The sequence below is a fragment of the Bombus huntii genome, chromosome 10 (assembly GCF_024542735.1).
Source record: "Bombus huntii isolate Logan2020A chromosome 10, iyBomHunt1.1, whole genome shotgun sequence".
Classification (NCBI taxonomy): Eukaryota; Metazoa; Arthropoda; class Insecta; order Hymenoptera; family Apidae; genus Bombus; species Bombus huntii.
In genome coordinates this window covers 12,682,211-12,701,510 of record NC_066247.1, presented here as the reverse complement: position 1 = coordinate 12,701,510, position 19,300 = coordinate 12,682,211, and the positions used below count along the sequence as shown (strand labels likewise).

General features: G+C 42.9%; 1 protein-coding gene and 1 long non-coding RNA gene across 3 annotated transcripts in view; one reads left to right on the top strand and one right to left on the bottom strand.

Annotated features, from left to right (window-relative positions):
- The window catches only part of LOC126870284 (headcase protein-like), a 151,575-nt gene extending 138,425 nt beyond the window's left edge, over positions 1–13,150 (bottom strand). For both annotated transcript variants that reach the window (XR_007691264.1, XM_050627846.1), the window contains exon 1: positions 11,297–13,150. Coding sequence is in view for 1 of the 2 variants with exons in the window: in XM_050627846.1 (XP_050483803.1) it covers positions 11,297–12,057 (761 nt within the window). In the remaining variant the exon portion in view is untranslated. The remainder of the gene's footprint in view (positions 1–11,296) is intronic.
- A 188-nt stretch (positions 13,151–13,338) lies between these two features.
- The window catches only part of LOC126870302 (uncharacterized), a 122,530-nt gene continuing 116,568 nt past the window's right edge, over positions 13,339–19,300 (top strand). Inside the window, exons 1-2 of the long non-coding RNA XR_007691270.1 lie at positions 13,339–14,544; positions 14,648–14,776. This is a non-coding gene — a long non-coding RNA (uncharacterized LOC126870302). The remainder of the gene's footprint in view (positions 14,545–14,647; positions 14,777–19,300) is intronic.

Here is a 19,300-nt window from a genome sequence, read left to right as displayed (position 1 = left end):
TTTATCGTGAGCATTAGAAATTCCGATGGATCAGATATTAAACGTCAAACGAGACTCGTTTCGGTGGTTTTATAATCATTCACGTGAATCGCAAATCCGACTAGGTAAACCGTTTCCCATGGGCTACACAGCCGGTTCTCGGACCGGGCGAAACTTATTATCGGCCAGATTTCTATATCGGTCGACATTTGTTTCCGATTCCCGAAAGTGGTCGGCAATGGAACCGGTCGAACCGGTTCCCTCGTAACATTTCGTGTCGGCCAGATAAACATTTTTGCAATAAAACACTCGGTTGCGTATCGTGAACGTCGAAACAGCCGTGGGTTCGACCCGTATTTATCGCGTTGCCGCGACAAAGTCGATCTGTCGTAATTTGTCGTCGTTGAAATTTCAGTTCGATCCCGACAGGAAGAAAAAATATGTAAAAGAAAAGAGCGGAAAAACACGATGAAACGATATTTCGTTCGTTCGATGGAAATGGGCAACGAGGAAAGGGGGAAAAAGGAAGAAAGACGCGAGAAGAAAGAGCGAGTTTCGGCGTTCATGAATGTTAATAACGTTCGGGGAGGCACGTTGTTTTATACCGGCTTTATGAGATTCGAATCTCATTTGCATAAATTTGACAAACACCTCGTTACGAATGCGTCTGCACTCGACCGCATTCGCGTTGCGTGAGTTCCTTCGAAAAGAGCGGAACGAAACAGGCCACTGGTTACGAACCTCGTTTTTCTTGGTCCCTTTGGTAATGAAAGTTCTGAATTAAGTTTCTTTATTACCACGCTCGCGTTAATTGTCAAGAGAAACAATTCGCGTTCCCAGTACCGAACTTGGATTTCGCACGGTTAATTTTAACACGCTCGACATCGGCTGCAATCCATTTATTTTTAAACACCTAACCGTACCACGCGCTGATTACTCGATGAATCATGCGAGTGTTTCGCCGTTAAACTCGTAATCTTCGTGTACATACCCTGCTTCGTGAAAGTATGTGAACACTTGCCATGAAAATCTTTTACGTCCTAATCTGTACGGTGTTATACAAAAAGATTTTGTAGTTTCATTAGCATCCTAATAACGCACGTCTACCGTCATTATGTTGACAAAATTTATTAAACCATTGCAAAATCATATATAAAAATTACAAAACATTTATTGCAACGTTTAATGAAAAACTAGTATACCGCGTGAATAGTTATCATACGTATATTATAATTGCTGCTAAAGATGGTCTCACAGAATGCACTTTCAAATTTCTTTCAAAATTTACCGATACGATCATGATAAATCTGTTCCATTACAATGCTAACGATGCGTGAAAATGTTTCGTATAACACATAGAATGTATTCATAAAAGGTACCTACCTGTGTTTGAATATATTCGCGAACCTGTATACTTCCCTCCTTTTTCTGTTACGAGAAAAGGAGAGGGGAAAAAGAACTTGGCTAAATTGACTGGTTAAAAATGCGCCGATAATAAAGTCGCCCTGTTATTATTAACCGCGATATACCATGAACGAAGAGCAACACCAGGGAATCAGAGGTGAACTCGGGGGTGAAAATTTGAAGTTCACGGTAACCCTGCTGAGCAGCCTGATATAATAAAGTTTAATCCCTTTATAAACTTTCCCGCTCACCGCGACGATATAACCGCGCGTTTCGTTCGAGAAAAACCGTCAGCCTTAACTAGACGCGTTGAAATTACGCATCAGCGTAGAAGAATAGAGGCATAATGGAGCGTAGAGAAACCAGAGAATATAGGGAGAGTTTTCCTTAACCCTGCTGTTTTTATTAAGTTTATACAACTCGAAATAAAAATTATCTCGGTAGATATTAATATATTGGGAATAATATACATATAACAATATATAGATGTTTGGCTTTGGAATTCGATACGAAGCATCTCGTTCATTTTACTTGAAATATTTTACAACGACCAAAGAAGAGAAAGAGAAACAAGGCGAACGACGAAAATTAAATACACGCAGAAAGGGGCAATTTATTTCAATGAAGTTACACTAACGGTACGTTTGAAAAAATGTCCTGTTGTACAATTAGAAGGTATCGATCGTACGAACCTTGATGGCATTTCACTCCGATTTACCCAAAAGAAATCACTAAACGAGAACAAATATTTATGGAACAATTATTTCGAATTCTTATTCTGTTCCATAAGAAGGAACACGTAAATCGTGCTCTTATGGCCAGTAAATGTCACGATTACAATTAAGAAGCAACAAAACCAACGTTTACGAGATTTTCATTCTTTCGGTTAGCTTCGTTTTCGGCTCTTTTATCGTCCCCCGAAGTATAGGCTCGGTATTATTCTTTAATTGCACGAGACCGTTCGAGAGCAGAATGCAAACGCGTAACGAGGTAAATTGTAGCCGCTGGCTTTCAAATTATACTCGCATGATCGTATTTAATCGTACGATAATTGCCAACGAGAAGCGAAGCTACGTATTAACGTCGGCGCCCCTTTCGAAACGCATACGTTTCGCTTCGTAGCAAGGGTAGACTGTACATTACCACCTTCCATAAGTATTTAGCCATCTAATGGAATTGTGCGAAAAAGCTGATATTTTTGTTATATATTACATATAAATTTTACGTTTTTCTATCGTTAGTGCCGTGCCCTTTTGCCATAACTGAGATCAAATGTTCTGTTAAACCGAAATTGAGACTGCATTTCTATCTGAGTACATCTGACTACATATTTATCTGTAACGAATAGCTGACACTTCATAAAATCTATATAAACTACATCGTGGAGTACACGTATTTCAATTGCTTTAAGATGCTAACTTTACACATTGCCTGCAGTCTCTTAACTCGAGTGTCTTTTCAGAATCAATTTTCATCTTCTTCAATTATTTGTCATGTTTCGACCACTTAATTTACGCCACTTAATACTAACCTCCCGACGTACGATTTAATTGAAATAAGCTCGTCGCTAACTCTATACGCTTGCCCGAGATAAAATCAGAGATCAAAATTAGATTAACTAGTTTTATTTTGAAAGTATATTTTATACAATTAGGTTAACTACTAGGATTACAAGGAATAACAGGAAATCATTCTTGGCTCGCATGGCAACGGAATTACAAATAACAAATAGATATTTTATATATTTGCAATAATTTGGGAATGTCGAAATACTCGATACAAGTACTGTTCTTATTCCTGAAACAAGTGCACACGGTGGCTAGGCGGTGGAATAAAAAACCATATTAAATGGAAAAACAAACAGCGTCGGTTGTTTGGTGGACGAGCGGTGAAATTTCCGATAGCAGTCGATCCGTAAAAATTCTATTTTCAGTTATCGACGACTCGATTAACCTCAGTCCCGCCCCCCTCTCTCTCTCTTTCTTTCGCTCCTCTGTACCACCGCTTTGTAAATCGAATCGAACAATTACGAAATGAATAACTCGTAACCGATACGACCCCATTCGATTGCGACTGCATAATAATCGAGTTGAAATGTCAGGGTTGTTGCCATCGTGTATGCATGTATGTATATATTATATACGGTGTGCCAGGCCTGATTTTACAGCCAAACTTTGTAATTATACTTTGGACATGATTACAAAAAATAATACATAAGCATAGAGGGCTTAAAGCTTCGTTAGTGCTGGAGTGATGCACTTTCGTTGCCCCAGCAAAACACTGATTTTGGTTGCTATATTAAAAGATAATTGCAAATAAAGCAATTGTTTAACTTCCGTCAAACCTTTGAATTTTATCAGCTTAAGCTACATACTTGGAAGCATTGCTGTAAAAGCTGTAAGGCAAAAATAATCTTACCGATCGACAAAATCATTAGCTATTAATACCTACTACGTATTAAAATGTCCCTTGATCTTATCCGTACCCAATCCTTAATTGTTTTAGACACGTTGTGTATCTTAAGCGCTGGGAACAAGATCTAAAACAGCTTTTCTATCCGCGAAATTCAATTCCTGGTTACGATAAGTGGTACACATTGTCGTGTTTAAGTGGTAGATAAATAACTATGAATATTTAAGGAATAATTAATGTCGATGCTCACGAGATGTGCCAAGTAATCATGTAGTCGAACATCAACGTAGTTGCTTATGTCTGTACTAGGAGTAGAAGCAATTATTCATCGTCGGAGGGGATCGTCGCGTGCTGCTCACCGAGCGGAAGCGTTTCTGTCGCGTGGTTCTGCGGTGGAAAACGGTCATTACGTGGAATCGCGAAGTAATAGTGGAAATAAGCCGAAAGAAAAGGGATCCGGGATAGGAAGGACGAGTTCGGGGATTGACCCTGAACCCCGACCCTTCGGGCCGACGAACCGCCCCAAGGATATCTTAAAGACGACGGGGCGAGATGTTTCACTCGTTCTCACTTTTCGCGCTGAGATTCACCTGAATCGTACGTGTTACGTATCACAAAACGTAAACATTGTATAGTCTCGATCGACCATTTACAGTCTGACCAACATTTGTCACTTCGTTTTAACAGGTTTGTAATAAACTACTCTTCAAACTTACTCGTAATTTGAATGAATTTTCGTATCTTTGTAATGCATAATTTAGTGGATGCAAAGAGTACTTGGTCACAGCGTCCTTTTCCAGCGAAGTGCTTTTGTATAAAATTCTATATTTCGTATTATCAAATTTTTGTAGTCGTGTAAAAGTATTAGGAAACGAGACGAAATTTAATATACTCGGACCTAATAATTAATCGGTATGAAAATATTTATCATGTCATTAAAGCGTTAGTGAAATTTCAAAATATTTTATACCACGTATACGATAAAAACAGATGAGTGTTCTAGTACTTTCGTAAGCCGGTGTACGTAGTTCCAAACGCTTTAACCCTTTCGTCTTCGCGATTTCCATTTACCTGACGCAGCCGCGAACTCGAGCTTCCCGTCCAGGTAGTAGTAGTATACACGTTATCGCTATCTGGTAAGCTTACACGCACGCGTCGATCTCGAGGAATCGTGCAACTTTAGATCGCGAAACGAAACGAAGAATTCACAGGTGCCCCCCTCGAGTTTATGCGAAGCAGAATTCCTCTCTCCGACCTCGACAGAAAGTCGCCGAATTATACGAACGAGCGTGTTTTCCCGTCGAGTAAACGAAATGCTCGAAAGAATTTGAGAAATTCCACTCGAAAACGGTTCCTCCCCCATGGACGATATTGCCCCTCAACTGCGAATTAAACTAGAAAGCGCGCATGGAATTTTACCGCATCGCCAAAAATTCAATGATTCTTCCCGCCGAGTGCCATTCTCTTTCCGGGTGCCCTAACCGTAAATCTACATCGAACAATCGGGATATCCGAACCTTGGCATCCTTCAAAAGCATGAAATTTATTGAAACAGCAGCCTGATTGGATCAACCGACGAGGAATTTGTAGAAAGACGAATGGATCTTGCGTTCGGTCTCTGCTAGTTTTTAATTACCATTAGGCTAACAGCCGCGATCTCGAAGTTGAAGATTGATTCCCATTAGCTCCGTGCATCCCTTATTTACCGTTAGGCAGTTCCCCCAGCGATCCACTCTTGTTCGCCAGTCCCTTTGAAGCGAGGTACCGTGGTCGATCCCTCAAAGCGATAATTCGTAGGCGGCAGTAAAGCATCAAAGTTCTTCGTCGACGAATGCTTTGATACGTCTACATATATATTATATATATATACATATATATGTATATCGTATTCCGCCTCTTACGAACAGCCTAATGAGATCGTAAAACGCGTGCAAAATAAGGATCCACGAGTTTCCACCCCTCGTACGAATTATTCGATACAAAGGATGGGACGAGGAGACGAAGAGGGGATGAAAATCGCGTAGGAAGAACGAATTCAAATGAAAGAGAGAAACGAGTGATCGTGGAGACGGCTGTGTAACACTACCAACCACCTCTCTCTACTGTCGTTATTTATTTTTGCTTAAAACGCGAGTAACGCGACGAGGGAGGAACAAACCCCTTGGCTCGTCGCACTTCAGCGAAAGCGGGATTTATAGGTCGCGTTGCGGCGCCAAAATGTCTCTATATGCGTGGCATAACGCGAGGGTGATCGCGAAGCAGTCTGGATGAAAAAAGAATCACGACCGGCATAAATTCGAATCGCCTCCCTGGAAAAATGTCGACGAAATATCAACGAGAGAGCTCCGAACACACCCCTTCTTCCGCTCGTGCGTTTTCTTTACAGTGGAGAACCATTCGCAATTTGCAATTCGATGGTGTGTTCGAGATAATGGATCGCTCGAAGTTGGTCCTTTTAATCGAAGCATAAAGGATTACAACACGATGGAGTTCCTTGCTTCGGTAGTGTTCTTTGAGATAGAAAACCATGCATAATTCGTAATTCGATAATACATTCGAGATTACGGATCATATAATATCGATGGTTTTAATCGATTTTTTTCCTATGCAACCATTGACAAATTTGCGATAGCGAATCATTTGGAATTGGTCGTTTTAGTATTACAACGATTGGCTAGTTGCGAGCGTAATTTCAACACCAAAAATTAACAAAATACAGTTTTCGTTATACTTGTGGGGATGCTCGATATCTTCGATCGTTTGACGTTTGAAATATACGCGGAAAAGTCGCAAAACGATGGGCGGAGACTTTTCGATACGAACGTGAATAATCATGTTTAGTCTTACGCACAAAGGAACGATGCAACGAAATAAAGTTGCGAGATTTTTAAATTCCTAGGAAAAGAAATTGACGAAAGAGAAAAGTATGGAAAATAACAAGACGAAGGATAGAGTTCCAGAAGATTAAGCTCGCGGTGCCCATCTTCCGAGGATGGAAGAACCCGAAGAGCTACAAAGGGGGACTTTTTAACAACATTCCCGGCGTTCGGCCCGTTTAAATACATCGCGGTGGCGTGATTCCATGCAGTTGGCCTTGGAGGCTGTTAGAGCGTCAAGCTCCTCTCTTCGCTCGCTGGCCCTGAGGAGGTGGCCACGGTCAAGGCTACGAGCACTCTCTCTCCTCTCTTTCTTTCCCTCTCTCCTTCTTTCTTCAACCATCCTATGCCATTCCTCTCTTCCTCCATCGCTTTACCATCCTCGTCGCATTACCCCCAATGGTAACCAATACCAGCTCGTATCTCTTGTTCGACACGTGTACATATACAGGGTGTTCCAAAGAGTTCGTATCAAACTTGAGAAATATGTAGCGGTCTTTCTTTCTCTTCCGGCAGACACACTTTAGATATTCTACGCTTAACATAACAGTTTCTTTTTGAAATTCTGACACGAATAAAACTGCAACTCACCCCTCTATTACAACGCTCCCGAAGTTTGATCCAATTTTTTAAAACACTCTGCATATTTCCATCTTACATGTACATCTATAGGTGAGAAAGCAAAGAGAGGGAGAAAGGGGAGGAAGAGCCGCAAGTCGACCGGTGCATTTCACTGCGCGTGAACCACGAACTGCGAAATATCTGCCAGTGCGATTCGCATCGGCGCGTTCGAAACGAAAAAGGAGATAGTCGCCTCCCTGTTGCTTGGTTCGATCACGATAAAGGTGATGGGACGCCTGGATCCAACGATGCACGAATTTCAGGACTCGCTCCTTGTGTACACCTTGATGGAACCAAGTGAGATTTCGCGTCGATAACAAGGAAAATAAATAATTTGCACCTTGGAGAAACACCAAGATAAAGGGCTTATCAGATTGCCGAGTATCCGTACCGTGAACCGTTGCAACAATTTACGTTAAGCACGGTTTCGTGCACGACGTAGAAATAACATTGTCGAAAACGGAGAAAGTACGAGGAATTATTAAACGTCATGCTCGCTGGTTGACGACGAAGATTAAAGAGAAAAGTTTCCAGATACGAATCCAACGCCGTCAACGGGATCCAGTCAAAATAAAGAATCGCGTAACCGATGAATACAGAGATAGATACATACATTGTACGATGTGTTTAACGAAAAGAGATTTCAGCGAGGACTACCCATCGAACCCGATGGAAAATAAACAGAAATAGGACAAGTTCCAAGACTGGATCTAAATATAGGATATACCCAGTGTGCGTACTATGGGTGGGGCATCCTCGTAATCGTCTCTGTTTGCCACTTTTCCTCTCCTTGCTCTCTTCGCCAGGAGAACTCTAAAAGACGACCTATAACCGTACGCCCATAGAATCCATACTCCAACGACTTACGCGTCCGAGAAAACAGGCCTCCGCGTTCATTCATATCCTACGATACGCGCGTCTAGAGACACTTTCCTCGCCACGATATGCGACTTGAACGATTGATTTCTTGCTCTCTTTCGTTCTCAACCCCCTGTTTTCGCGCTGGTTTAGTAGTTTCCTAAGAATGCATCGGTTTGCACGGGCTCAATTTGCTTTTGTTGATGTAGTAAAGCAATTCGTGAAAGTCGTTGTATCGTATAATCTATGAAAAACCTATTATCACTGAAATATATAGCGCTATATGCTTCGTGAGTTTCGCTTTGTGCTATTACCGTATCTACTCTTACGTGCGAAGACGTAACAGCAACGAATATATTCGGTGGAATTATAAAATTCATAAGCTAACGATTGGAGAATGCAGACCTCTCAGTAAGACAGTCAGATTTAATGTTCTGAAGGTCTCTAAAGGGACAGGGTCTAAGAAAAGTTTCAAGAAATTCTAAGATTATAAAATTCATAAGCTAACGATATTCGGTGGAAATAAGAACGCGACAGTTTCGTCGGTAGAATAGTCAATAACAAGTACATGTGTAGTAACATAAAAAGACTTTCCCGATCGTGCACACGGCTCGTTTGATTTTTAACGCTTCGCCCAACGTTCCAATTCGAATAAATAACTCTGAAAGTTTGAATAACGAAAGATCGCGGATAAAAAGACCGATTGAACATTGTGTTTACGATTTCTTAAAAGACCGGCAGCGACAAAGGCAGTGTAACGTCGCCTGAGAAGAAACGCCTGGAGGCATAGTAGGCTATCTACGATTTAGATCATCGGCCGGTCCTTTCAAAGATGCGAGCGAGGATCGAATTACCAGCTCAATTCATCCATGAACTTCTGCGTAGCCGAATATATCGCGTGTTTGCGAAGAGCCGCCGGTATTGTACGCTCGAACGAACCTACCGAAAACGTCGCCGATACGCGTTATATTTCTCGATCCAACACCCTTCCTTTCACTTCGCAAAGATTCCGTGCGTTTTCTTCTTTCTATCGGTTTCTGAAGCACAAGAGAGACCGCTTTTCCCGTCATTTGGCCACCATCTGGCTCCTTCGACCAAAGTATTTCGCGAAACACCGTTCTTTCTCTCTCTCTTTCTCTATCTCTCCTTTCTCCACAGCGATTATTTATAGCCGTATATATATACGCCGCAAACGCGAAACAACTCCAACGCCCAAGAGATGAAAATATTCCCGGCCGCGTTTTTTATACGAGCTTCGAAATCGCGCTATAAAAGGAGGAACGACGGAAGCGTGTGCTTTCCATACGGAATACGTTCGTACGTTTTAACCCCCTGAAATACGCGATTCCATCGTCCCCGCGCTGCTTCTCGCGAGGCTGAACTTTAACACGACACATTCAAGGGCGTGACAAAAGCTCTATATCGAAAATCCTTCGAAATCCTTCGCCCTTCTTACCCTCGCGTTTATCATTTTTGTCTTTCTTCCAAGGTATGAGAATCATAAGAGGAAACTAGAGATACATATACGACGTTCCGGTTTAATCTTTATACCACGATATTCAAATATATACGCATAGGCGAACATTATTGTATATTTTTCCACTGTGAGATTCGCCTACCGTTAAAATTTATTCTTCTTCGTAGTAGGAATAGACAGTCGCAAAATTCTAAAATGAATTTTTCAAAATCGCGCTTGCAACATTTTTCCGTATCGTTTCTTTCTACTTTTTAATTTATCAGGTTGTCCACTGTAAATGATTCGTACAGTTTGGTCAGAAAATTATCTGGTCATCTGAGTATTTTACGTTCAATTTATAAAGCATAGTTGCTTCTCATTGTACGAACCTAACTTATTTTCAAACTACTGACCTATTAGTGTACACTGATAAATATTTATCGGGATTAGATTATTTCTAAATATTCGTTCTTACTGTTTCATAATTGTCGATAAGATATGCTAAATTATGCGTGAGCAATCGGATATTCTTAAGACTATCCTTGCGTATTAAAAACTGTGCAATTAATCGAAGAATAATGAATTTCTTTTAGCAAAGATTAAAAGAAACTTCTTTATAGCGGAATAAATCAAAAACGGTATATAGGTTGAGATATCCTGATTAAGTGTGTCAAGGTCACTCAATTTTTTTTTCTGTTCGCTCTAGTATCAACATATATTCCGCGTGATAGTTCTATCGAAGTTACCTTGCCAATTTAACCAAATGACTAATGGCGTGGGATGAAAATGACGCGAAGGAGAGAACGAGTAACTAGTAGTGACTACATATTAAGCCTGCGATTCGAAAGAAACGTTCCTCTTATCGACGTCACTGAAAGTAAACCAGCGAGGCCAGAAGAGCTTGCGTGGGAGAGAAACGTGACCACTTTGATAAGGGATCGCGATAATTGTATTCTTACACGTTGTGGACCTCACAGGAAGCCATCAGTATCGTGACCGCCGGGCCAATTATTGTTTGTAACAAGCCAACCACTTTTTCTCCCTTCCACTTTCAATTCAAAAAACCTCGGTTAATTTCTGCCGCGTAAATTCACGTAATTGCAAAGGGTCACCACCGACTTAAAAAACTTTTCGCCTATCTTCATCTCGCATCGCGTAAGCAGGATATTAATTTTCTACTTCAGTGACGTTCATCGTGACAAACAAATTGTACGTTACGATTTGCATATACGTGGGTTATGCGTTTCAAATTTGGGCATTAAGCTTGGATATGCATACAAATATGGGAATTAAACTTTGAATCCTATCGTAGATGAAATTTCATCCCACTCGAATTGTTCTGACTTTCCTAAAAAAAAACAACTTGTTTCGATCGTCGTTATCGAATTACACGTGCGATGTGTCTTTCGGAAACCACGTTGATCGACTTTACAAATTGAAGTCGTTTGAGTAACAATAACTTTTTATAAGATGTACAAGTTTTACGAGTGACCATATATCATATGCATATCCAGCTTAATTGCACAAGATAATATTAATTACCCTGTTTTAAGAATCAGATTGTAAATAAACCGATAAAGAGAGCTGTATCAATGTAGGTTCGATTTAGTACTTTATACAGCACAAAAAAATAAAAGATAAGAAGAAGATAAGTACTAAAAAAGAAAGCAGAAAAAGATTAAAAACTCACCGAGCTCGATCACTGAAGAAATCAACCTTGCTCTTCTTCTTCATAATGACCTGGGGCTGATGAAGGGGGCTAACGCTGGGTTCGCTGGTGGCCGGTGGTGAACTGGAACCAGTGCTGGACGAGAGCGAGCCAGCCCTTCCACGGCCGGATTCGATCAACTGTGCCTCGGTTGGACCGCGACCATTCGTCGAAACGTGATTGCCGTGGCTCGGTGGTCCAGCCGAAACGGCTAAAGTAGGTCTGGTATTCTGACGATTGCGTCGTTTCTTCTTCTTCGCCTCGTTCTCGTCTTGCCTGTTACCAGTAACGTTCCCGGTTCCCGGTGGCATCCAATCGAGATCTTTCTTCAGATGTCCACGTCCGCAACGACAGCCGCACGCTTTAAAGGCCAGATCGTAACCCTTTTTCGTCCAAAGATTCTGATGGCGCTGTCGCTCGGACCAGCTACGGGCGCGTCCGCAACTCTTCAAATACGTAAGCACGGTTTGCTCCCAGGCGTCGAAACACTCGCGATGCATGAACTGACCGATCGGGCAGTTATCGTTGTTGCACATCACCTTGACCGCGTCGTGTAGAGCGTTTAAGCGAATTAAAGCGTCACCCCGGAGGCACTCGCCGGTAGGCGTGCAGCAACGGGTCGTCTGATTCTGTGTTAGCAGGTTGTTCTCCATCGTGTCGTTTATACCACCGCCACCGGCTCCTCCACCGCCGTTCTCCATCAGTACACCAGCGTGGCCGTTCGCGTGACGCCGCGGTGCCATCACTTCCTCCTCACGGATCGATGTCAAACCCGCCCTTACGAACCGGCCCGTCTCTTCCAACTCGTTGTACACCGTTGTGAACCACAAACCGACGCTTCGTATCGTGTTTTCTCGATTCTAGGGAAACTAGGTAAGTGACACTCCGGTCGTAGACAAAATAGCTAATCAGAGGTAAACTTCTGCACGGCTAAGCGTTATACAACTTCGTTTCTTTCACGTTACCCCTCGGTTATTCTATTCTTTCATCTTCACGCATTTCCCGCTTTTCGGTTGCGTCGTCACACGCACATCCATTCAATGAGTGGCTTCTTGATGGTTTGCCAAGTGGCGCGCAGTAAATTGCAGAGACACGCAGCGGATGTATCTGGTACTGAAAGAAAAAAAGGCGGGCACCACAACGAGAAAAATCGCGCCGGTTCGATCGGTGATCAGGGACAGAACGAACACACGCTGGAACTAAGTGTCATTCGCTGATGTTCTTTCCTCTCGACACGGAGAATTTGTGAAAAAGAGAAGTAATGGTCACTCCAAGCACGATTACAAGAAATATCACTGTAAGAAACGAGCGCGACTCGGTTTTGAAAAGAATCTGTCTTTCGGTCGTGGCGTCGCAATGTGTTTCGTGCAACAAAGTCAAGGTCAGCGTGGTTCCGCGACGCCACGTCGCGGTAGTTTCGACAAAGTCTAAGTCTCTCGATGACTGTTCGTACTCGAAACTGCGTATATTGTCGACGAAGGCCTCGGATACTCGGTGTCCAACGATATCGTACGAAAGATGATTCTCTAACCGGCACGGTCGGGCAAATGTGTCGGTTCGCTCTCGTCCGTCGAATGTCAGGGTCACCGGCGCAGAGCGCGCGCAGCGTGGAACGCAATTTTCGATCGAAGTTCCGTGACGCGTTCCCCGGTTCGCTCAAACGAAAGAGGAGACGACGACGACGACGACGACGACGACACAACGGATCCAACAAAACCTACACGAGGCACACCGAGGCTCCGCTTCCTTCTCTTTTCTTTTTCTCTCGTGCCACACGGAGAGTCCACGACGAAAAACACTTGCTCGCACGTAGGGTGCACCAGTCACTGAGCGCCGGCGACGACAGCGTGCCGGCTGCCGTGGCTCGGCGCGCGGGCGAGCGCGAAAGTGAGGCCCCATTGGGTGAAAGCGAAAGCATGGTGGGGGTCACGGCTAGCGCGCCAATCGATGCGCGCCGTTGTCGTCCCTCCGACGGGCGCACGCTACCTCTCTATATTTCTGTCCTTCTCCTACTTATACATCTGTCCTTCTCGCACTCGCAGCCGGCGCTGCAACACGAGCGCGCGTTTTACTTTTCGAAGCCGGCGAGGAGGCCTACGAATATGTAATCCTGGATACGGGTGTACGCGTACGTGCAAGGGGACGTGTTTGCGCCACGAATACTATCGCGAGTCGACGTATCTCTCGAACTTACGCAGAAATCGTAACGAGATAATGCTCTGTAAATTGAAAATTCACTTCTACCGGATCCCGAATCTCGTTTGCGAAGGGAAAGCGGGTTGAACGACTCGGAAGGAAACACCCAGAGACAGAGTTGAATTAACGTAGTCAGAAATGGCGTTCGTGGATCGGCACGAAGGAAACTGAACTCTTGTCTATTTTTTTATGCTTCGATGCTTCGTACTGGCTGATGTCCACGGAAACATCTCAATCTCGTACCCCGTATCACGTGGGAAACCTTTTCGATGTTCGATTATATGCACGATACGTTGTTGAAAATTTTCGTGTGTCTCTCTATCGCTTTGACGTAGTAGTTGGCAGCGTAATACGTAATACAGTGAGTGTACGTGCCCGATTCCACGTCTCTATTTCTAATTAGCAATGACTCAACTCGAGACGTATGGTCGCATGCCAATGATAAGCGGATGTACAATATTTTGCGCGTATTCTAGTTGTCGTAGAAGTACGTCCAAGTATTTACTTGTAGTCCTATATACAATTTCGAACAAGGACACGAAACATTCTAAAAACCGAGCACGAATTCCCTTCGAAGCGTTATATGTCGCGTATTCTTGCGGTCAGTAAATACGCTGCTCTGGTGACAGTGTATACATGCTCGCTACACTCTGTTTTTCCCGAATGTAACTTCTCTCGTGTGTACTCTCGCTTCCAGGGATCACCGGTATGAAACACAACCGTATGCGTTTCACGAGGTGTAAATATTTACGCCGCTGGCCCTTGGATATATTACATCGAAATTCTAGAGAGAACGGTCGCGGTTCTTTTTGCGTCGCGAACTTAACCTCTTCTGTACGCGCCGTATTTTCGCGACGCGAGTTTTTTTTACGCTGTTCGCGCCTTAATATCGTACTCGTTATAAATTTCGATGACACATCGAGCGTAATGTTCGTTCCTGCCGCGATCGCGAATCTCTTTCGAATATACGTGGACGTGAACTCGTGTGTACTGTTCGTGAGAATAAAAATTCGTGGACAACGATCCCGCAATAGGTATGTAAGCAAGCTTAGAGGTTAATTTGACAATCTTTAAATTTAACCAAGGTCGCGGTCGTCCCGTCTTTGTAACATATCTGACATTTAGTTTTATTTTCAGCGTTATTTTCAATGTCGCAGTCGTACCAACTGTTCGAGAAAGAATGCAGTCACACGATGAAATTTATTTGGAATCGAAACGCTATTCTGGACTTGTGACGCGATGACGTGAATACGTAGTCCGCAGCTGGTAAGTAAATACATATATACTTCCATACTTATTGGAACCACTCTAAGATTCAAGATTATTACGTGTAACGAGAGAAATCGCTTGGATGTTCGTAACGAACGTCGAGAGCGCATCAAAGCCATCTTTCGACCAGCACGAAAACAGCATTATGTTTACTTCGTTCTGTCCGCGATCTGAAAATATCGTGAATGCGTTTATTGATAAATAAATCCCAGCCCCCGGTATCTATATCGTTGCCCGCGATTTATTCCGTTGCTTTCTGTCTCACTCTCACGGTGTTTATCGAAATTCTTGACAAGCGAATTGCACAAACAACGCACAGATACATAACAGGCAAAAGTGTTGCGCTCGCTTCTTATCGTATGCGTCCCGCTTATCTACAACGAAGGTCATTAATGGCAGAGATTTCAGTCGTTGGTGGGCGAAATAAGAATTCATCGGTACAAAAATAAACCGTATGAAAAATCCGTGGCGTAAATCGTTGCCCCGCTTCTCTACGTGGTTACCGAACTTTCTGCCCGGTTTCCTTTTATCGACGACGTCGCGGTTCCTACAAAAAAGTATATTGGTCACAGGCGAGAAATAAAGAGAAAAGAAAGAAAGAGGAGAGGCACAGTTATCGAGAATGCCAACGGCTGCGAATTTTTATCACCCATGTGCACGTGTTTGCGTGTGCACGCATATTGCGAGCGATTATCGACACCTACGCACACGTGTCTCCTGGGAAAGATCGCCGCCGCGGTCGAAAGTTCCTGATATTGATATTAACTAGAGATGGATGGCAACGTGATTTCTAGATTCGCGAAATTCGAATCCAGAGCTTCCCGAGGTCTTAATTTGTTTTTTTTTTTCTTTAGATAATGTAAACAGTTGTAGTGACGTGAAATCGTTCCAATTGTGGTAAATCGTAACAATTGAAGGGAGTATAAAATTTAAATACAAACTCGATTGGATCACTATTAGTTAGAAAGGATATGCCACGATATTGTCGTAAATTAGCGGTACAAATTATTATTTACTTAGATTTCTAGAGTTCGAAATTATAAAAGTAGCACAAAGTTTTGCGTAAATAAACGTAACGTTAATACGTAAACGTGATGTTATTACAAAATAATAAATTTGGTAATATATACATCAATCGTTCACATAAATATTATCGAGTGTTGACAAATCATGACCTCGATGCCATCGATGGGATGTAGGAAATTTTGTCGTAATTTTTCGAGCATTCCCACGGGCGTCGACGTCACGTCAAGAGAGGAACACACTCTATCTGGAACACAATAACAAAGAGTCGATTTTGCCCGGCTGTCAGCTCGCGTGTGCTCGTGTGAGCGAAAAGCACGCGGCAGCGAGCTGGCTCCTGGGACACCAGCGAAACGAGATACGTATTAGATTACGTTGCATAATTTTATCGGCGATCGTAAAGCTGTTACGAAACGTGAGACTCCCAATTCTCTAACGACATGAGCCATAAATAACGCGTGTTGATCAAAATAACGTCAAGCAATCCTTAACTGCAGCTCCACGCTACCGTACTCGTATCAATCAACGTTCGGAAGATGCGTAATTTAATTTTTATTAGTCATAGGTTTATCAATAATTTAGCAAAGAATGCAGTACGATTGTTTTCACAAATTACTAATTATCTGCGTAGAGATATACGTGTTACGGATATAATAGCTCATAAAAACGATTACGAAGCCCGTTAGCACGACCTTCGAGGTAAACACAGCAGATACAAAAGATCGTCTCGTTTCTTTACTTCGTTTTTTTTTTCTTTTTTGTCGAAACATTCCATGAGCGTGACGAGGAGGACAGGCCGATGTTTTACGACTATTCTCACATGACGAACACTCAGCCGTGGCATTAAATAAAGCGTAATTCTAAAGCAGGAAGAATTACGACGTCTTCTCTTCTGTGAATCTCGAGAGCATACATAAATATTCACACGATACCAGAGAGGTGAATTCAGTTCGTTTGTGACAATGCATTTCCGCTGTTTAGACGGAAACCGTGTAAATATTGTAGCGCGGTGGTAAGGGGCATAGAATAACGGGGAATCCAGGTCAGTCGGTGGTTGAATTTCGCCATGGCTTTACGCAAACTGCGTAGGGTAAACGGGGGACCATAACCGAGGGGGGTGCCACCCCGGTAACACGAGGTCGAGGCATCCGAAAAAGGATAATCCAGCATCCTCGAGAGGACCCCGCATGAAAAAGTTGTTTTGATCGTTTCGGGTTTCTAGGACGGTGACCGTGAATGAGGCTTTAGCTGGTATACGACTCGTTTGAGGGGGTCTTTCGGATGCAGGGAGAACCAGATGTCACTGAAAGGAACACGGCCTATCCCGTTGGGTTCGCGCGCTCGAGGAGTGCCAGGGTGCGCGATTAAAAAATTCGAACGGCGCGCGTGAAGGGGATAGGAACGGAACTAAGGCAGAGACAATTGGACGGAAGAAAAATTCCTTTTGTTCGAAAACGAACCGGCCCCCCTGGCATTGTGTCGCCTTTCCTTTCTTCCGAGAAAGGAGTAACGAAGATTAATAATTTCCTCGTCGACTCCGGTGCCTTCCTTAACTAGCTTAACGTCGCCGTATAGACGTCTGTTACTCGTTGGCAAAGAAACAGCAATGAAATAGAAACGATATTGTAGGTTTCTGTTTTGCAATTCAGTGCGCTTCGTATCATTCGCTTGAACATTTAAAAAATACCAACAACATTAATTATATATCTAGATTATCGTTAATTAATTTATAGCCATATCGTTTGTTTCTTACAAAACATTACTAGACTTAAAAATATCTATTATCTTATTCGACTATGTCATGTTTCTTTAAGCGCAAAGTAGAATAATCAAGGCAACGGGGCCTCTAAAATGTTTTATAATAGAGGATATGTACATAAAATATTTGTATGAGTAACTGTTCAAATTCTTGCACGAGTCAGCGTACTTATTCATTCCTTGTAAATACGTGTAACGGTACGAGTATAGAAGAGCGCGATGGTGACGAAAGGGTGACTCGCTGGCACAGGCAAAGATTCAAAGTCCCGGGTGCACACATACATACACACGCAGAGAGTTTCATGCGGCGCTAGGTGAACGGGTGGAGGTGGTGGCGGCTGTTCGCGCGGTGGCTGGGGTTTTGAAGGTTGGGGGCACCAGGTTGACCGTGGGGTGCTGGAAAGCGGGGGTGTAGGTCTAGGTTCAGGGGCGGCATTGCCCGGGTGGGCGTGCACTTTCGGTTTCAAGCTGCGCATGCTCGTTGCATACTCGTTCTCTCCCTCTGCAGTCGTAGTCCGTATTCGCTCATAAAGTTTCTAGCCACGTAAAATTCACTACCACCACGTCACGCGTCGCTGCTCGTTGTTCCTGTACGAGGAATGAACGTGTTCTCGATGGAGCCGGCACGGCGCCTCCGTCTGGATCCGTCCTTGTCTTGTCAGAATCGAAAATTATAGAGTGTGGACGAATAAGTTCGAACTACCAACGCATCCTTGCCGATATCTCCACTCTCGAATTTCCTCTGGTTCACCCCGTTTCTCGAACTTGTTACGCACCCTTCGTGCCTTTCCTGCGCCGCTAGCTCGAATAGTAAACGCGCCCCTTTAGGTTCCGCGAATTCAGGCTCGCGATGCTGCCGCGAGAAACTTCTCTTTGGGAGAATGAAATTATTTTTCGCCAGTTTGTCTAAAAATGGACGGCGGTAGTCGATACGTGGCTTACATAATTTTTTCAATACTTAGAATAAGAATAATTTGATCGGAAACAATGGCTTTCCGTACGTTTCTCTTCCATTTGTGATCAACCACGCCCTGTCTGAATAAACGTGGCCAGAGGACGGTTCTCGACCTTGGGCTCCTAAATATCAAGGGTTACGCGATAATTAATTTCATTCCATAATTCAAGTTGGTCCATGCAGACAATTAGTTTGCCGTTAGAAGGCAGTTACAAATGTTCCACGAGATGCCTTGTTGTCTGAGTTTACCGGGAAAATTTCGTTACTCGCGCGAAGATGCAATTTTCAACGCGAGTTTCCACTGTGCTTGATAGAACGCTGCAATTCGTAATCTCATTGACTACCAGAATACGTGTAAAACTATTATTGCATTGGTCGTGTTTTCACCAAGTATACAAATTCTTATGAGTATATTGCAAAGTTTCGTGTAAACTTGAAAATTGCAAAAAATAATAACGTATACACGCGGAAATATACATAAATATTGGTATAAAATATCCAAAATACAGTACTCGTTATAATATTTCATAGGTGAAACAGATAACAGGCATACGTTCAATTTTTCCATTCATGAAAGAACAACAACTCGTCAGAACACGCATCCACTGTAACCGTAGCTTAATGGGCAGACTACGGATGTTCATGCAAATGCATGTTTTTACACAGCACTAGTAGGGAAATGAAACCTTGATAAAAATTTGTCACGCGACACAGAAGATTATAAAAACATGTTTTTTATTTTACATCTTTGCATATGCTTTGCATATTTATGTTAAAGAACCTAT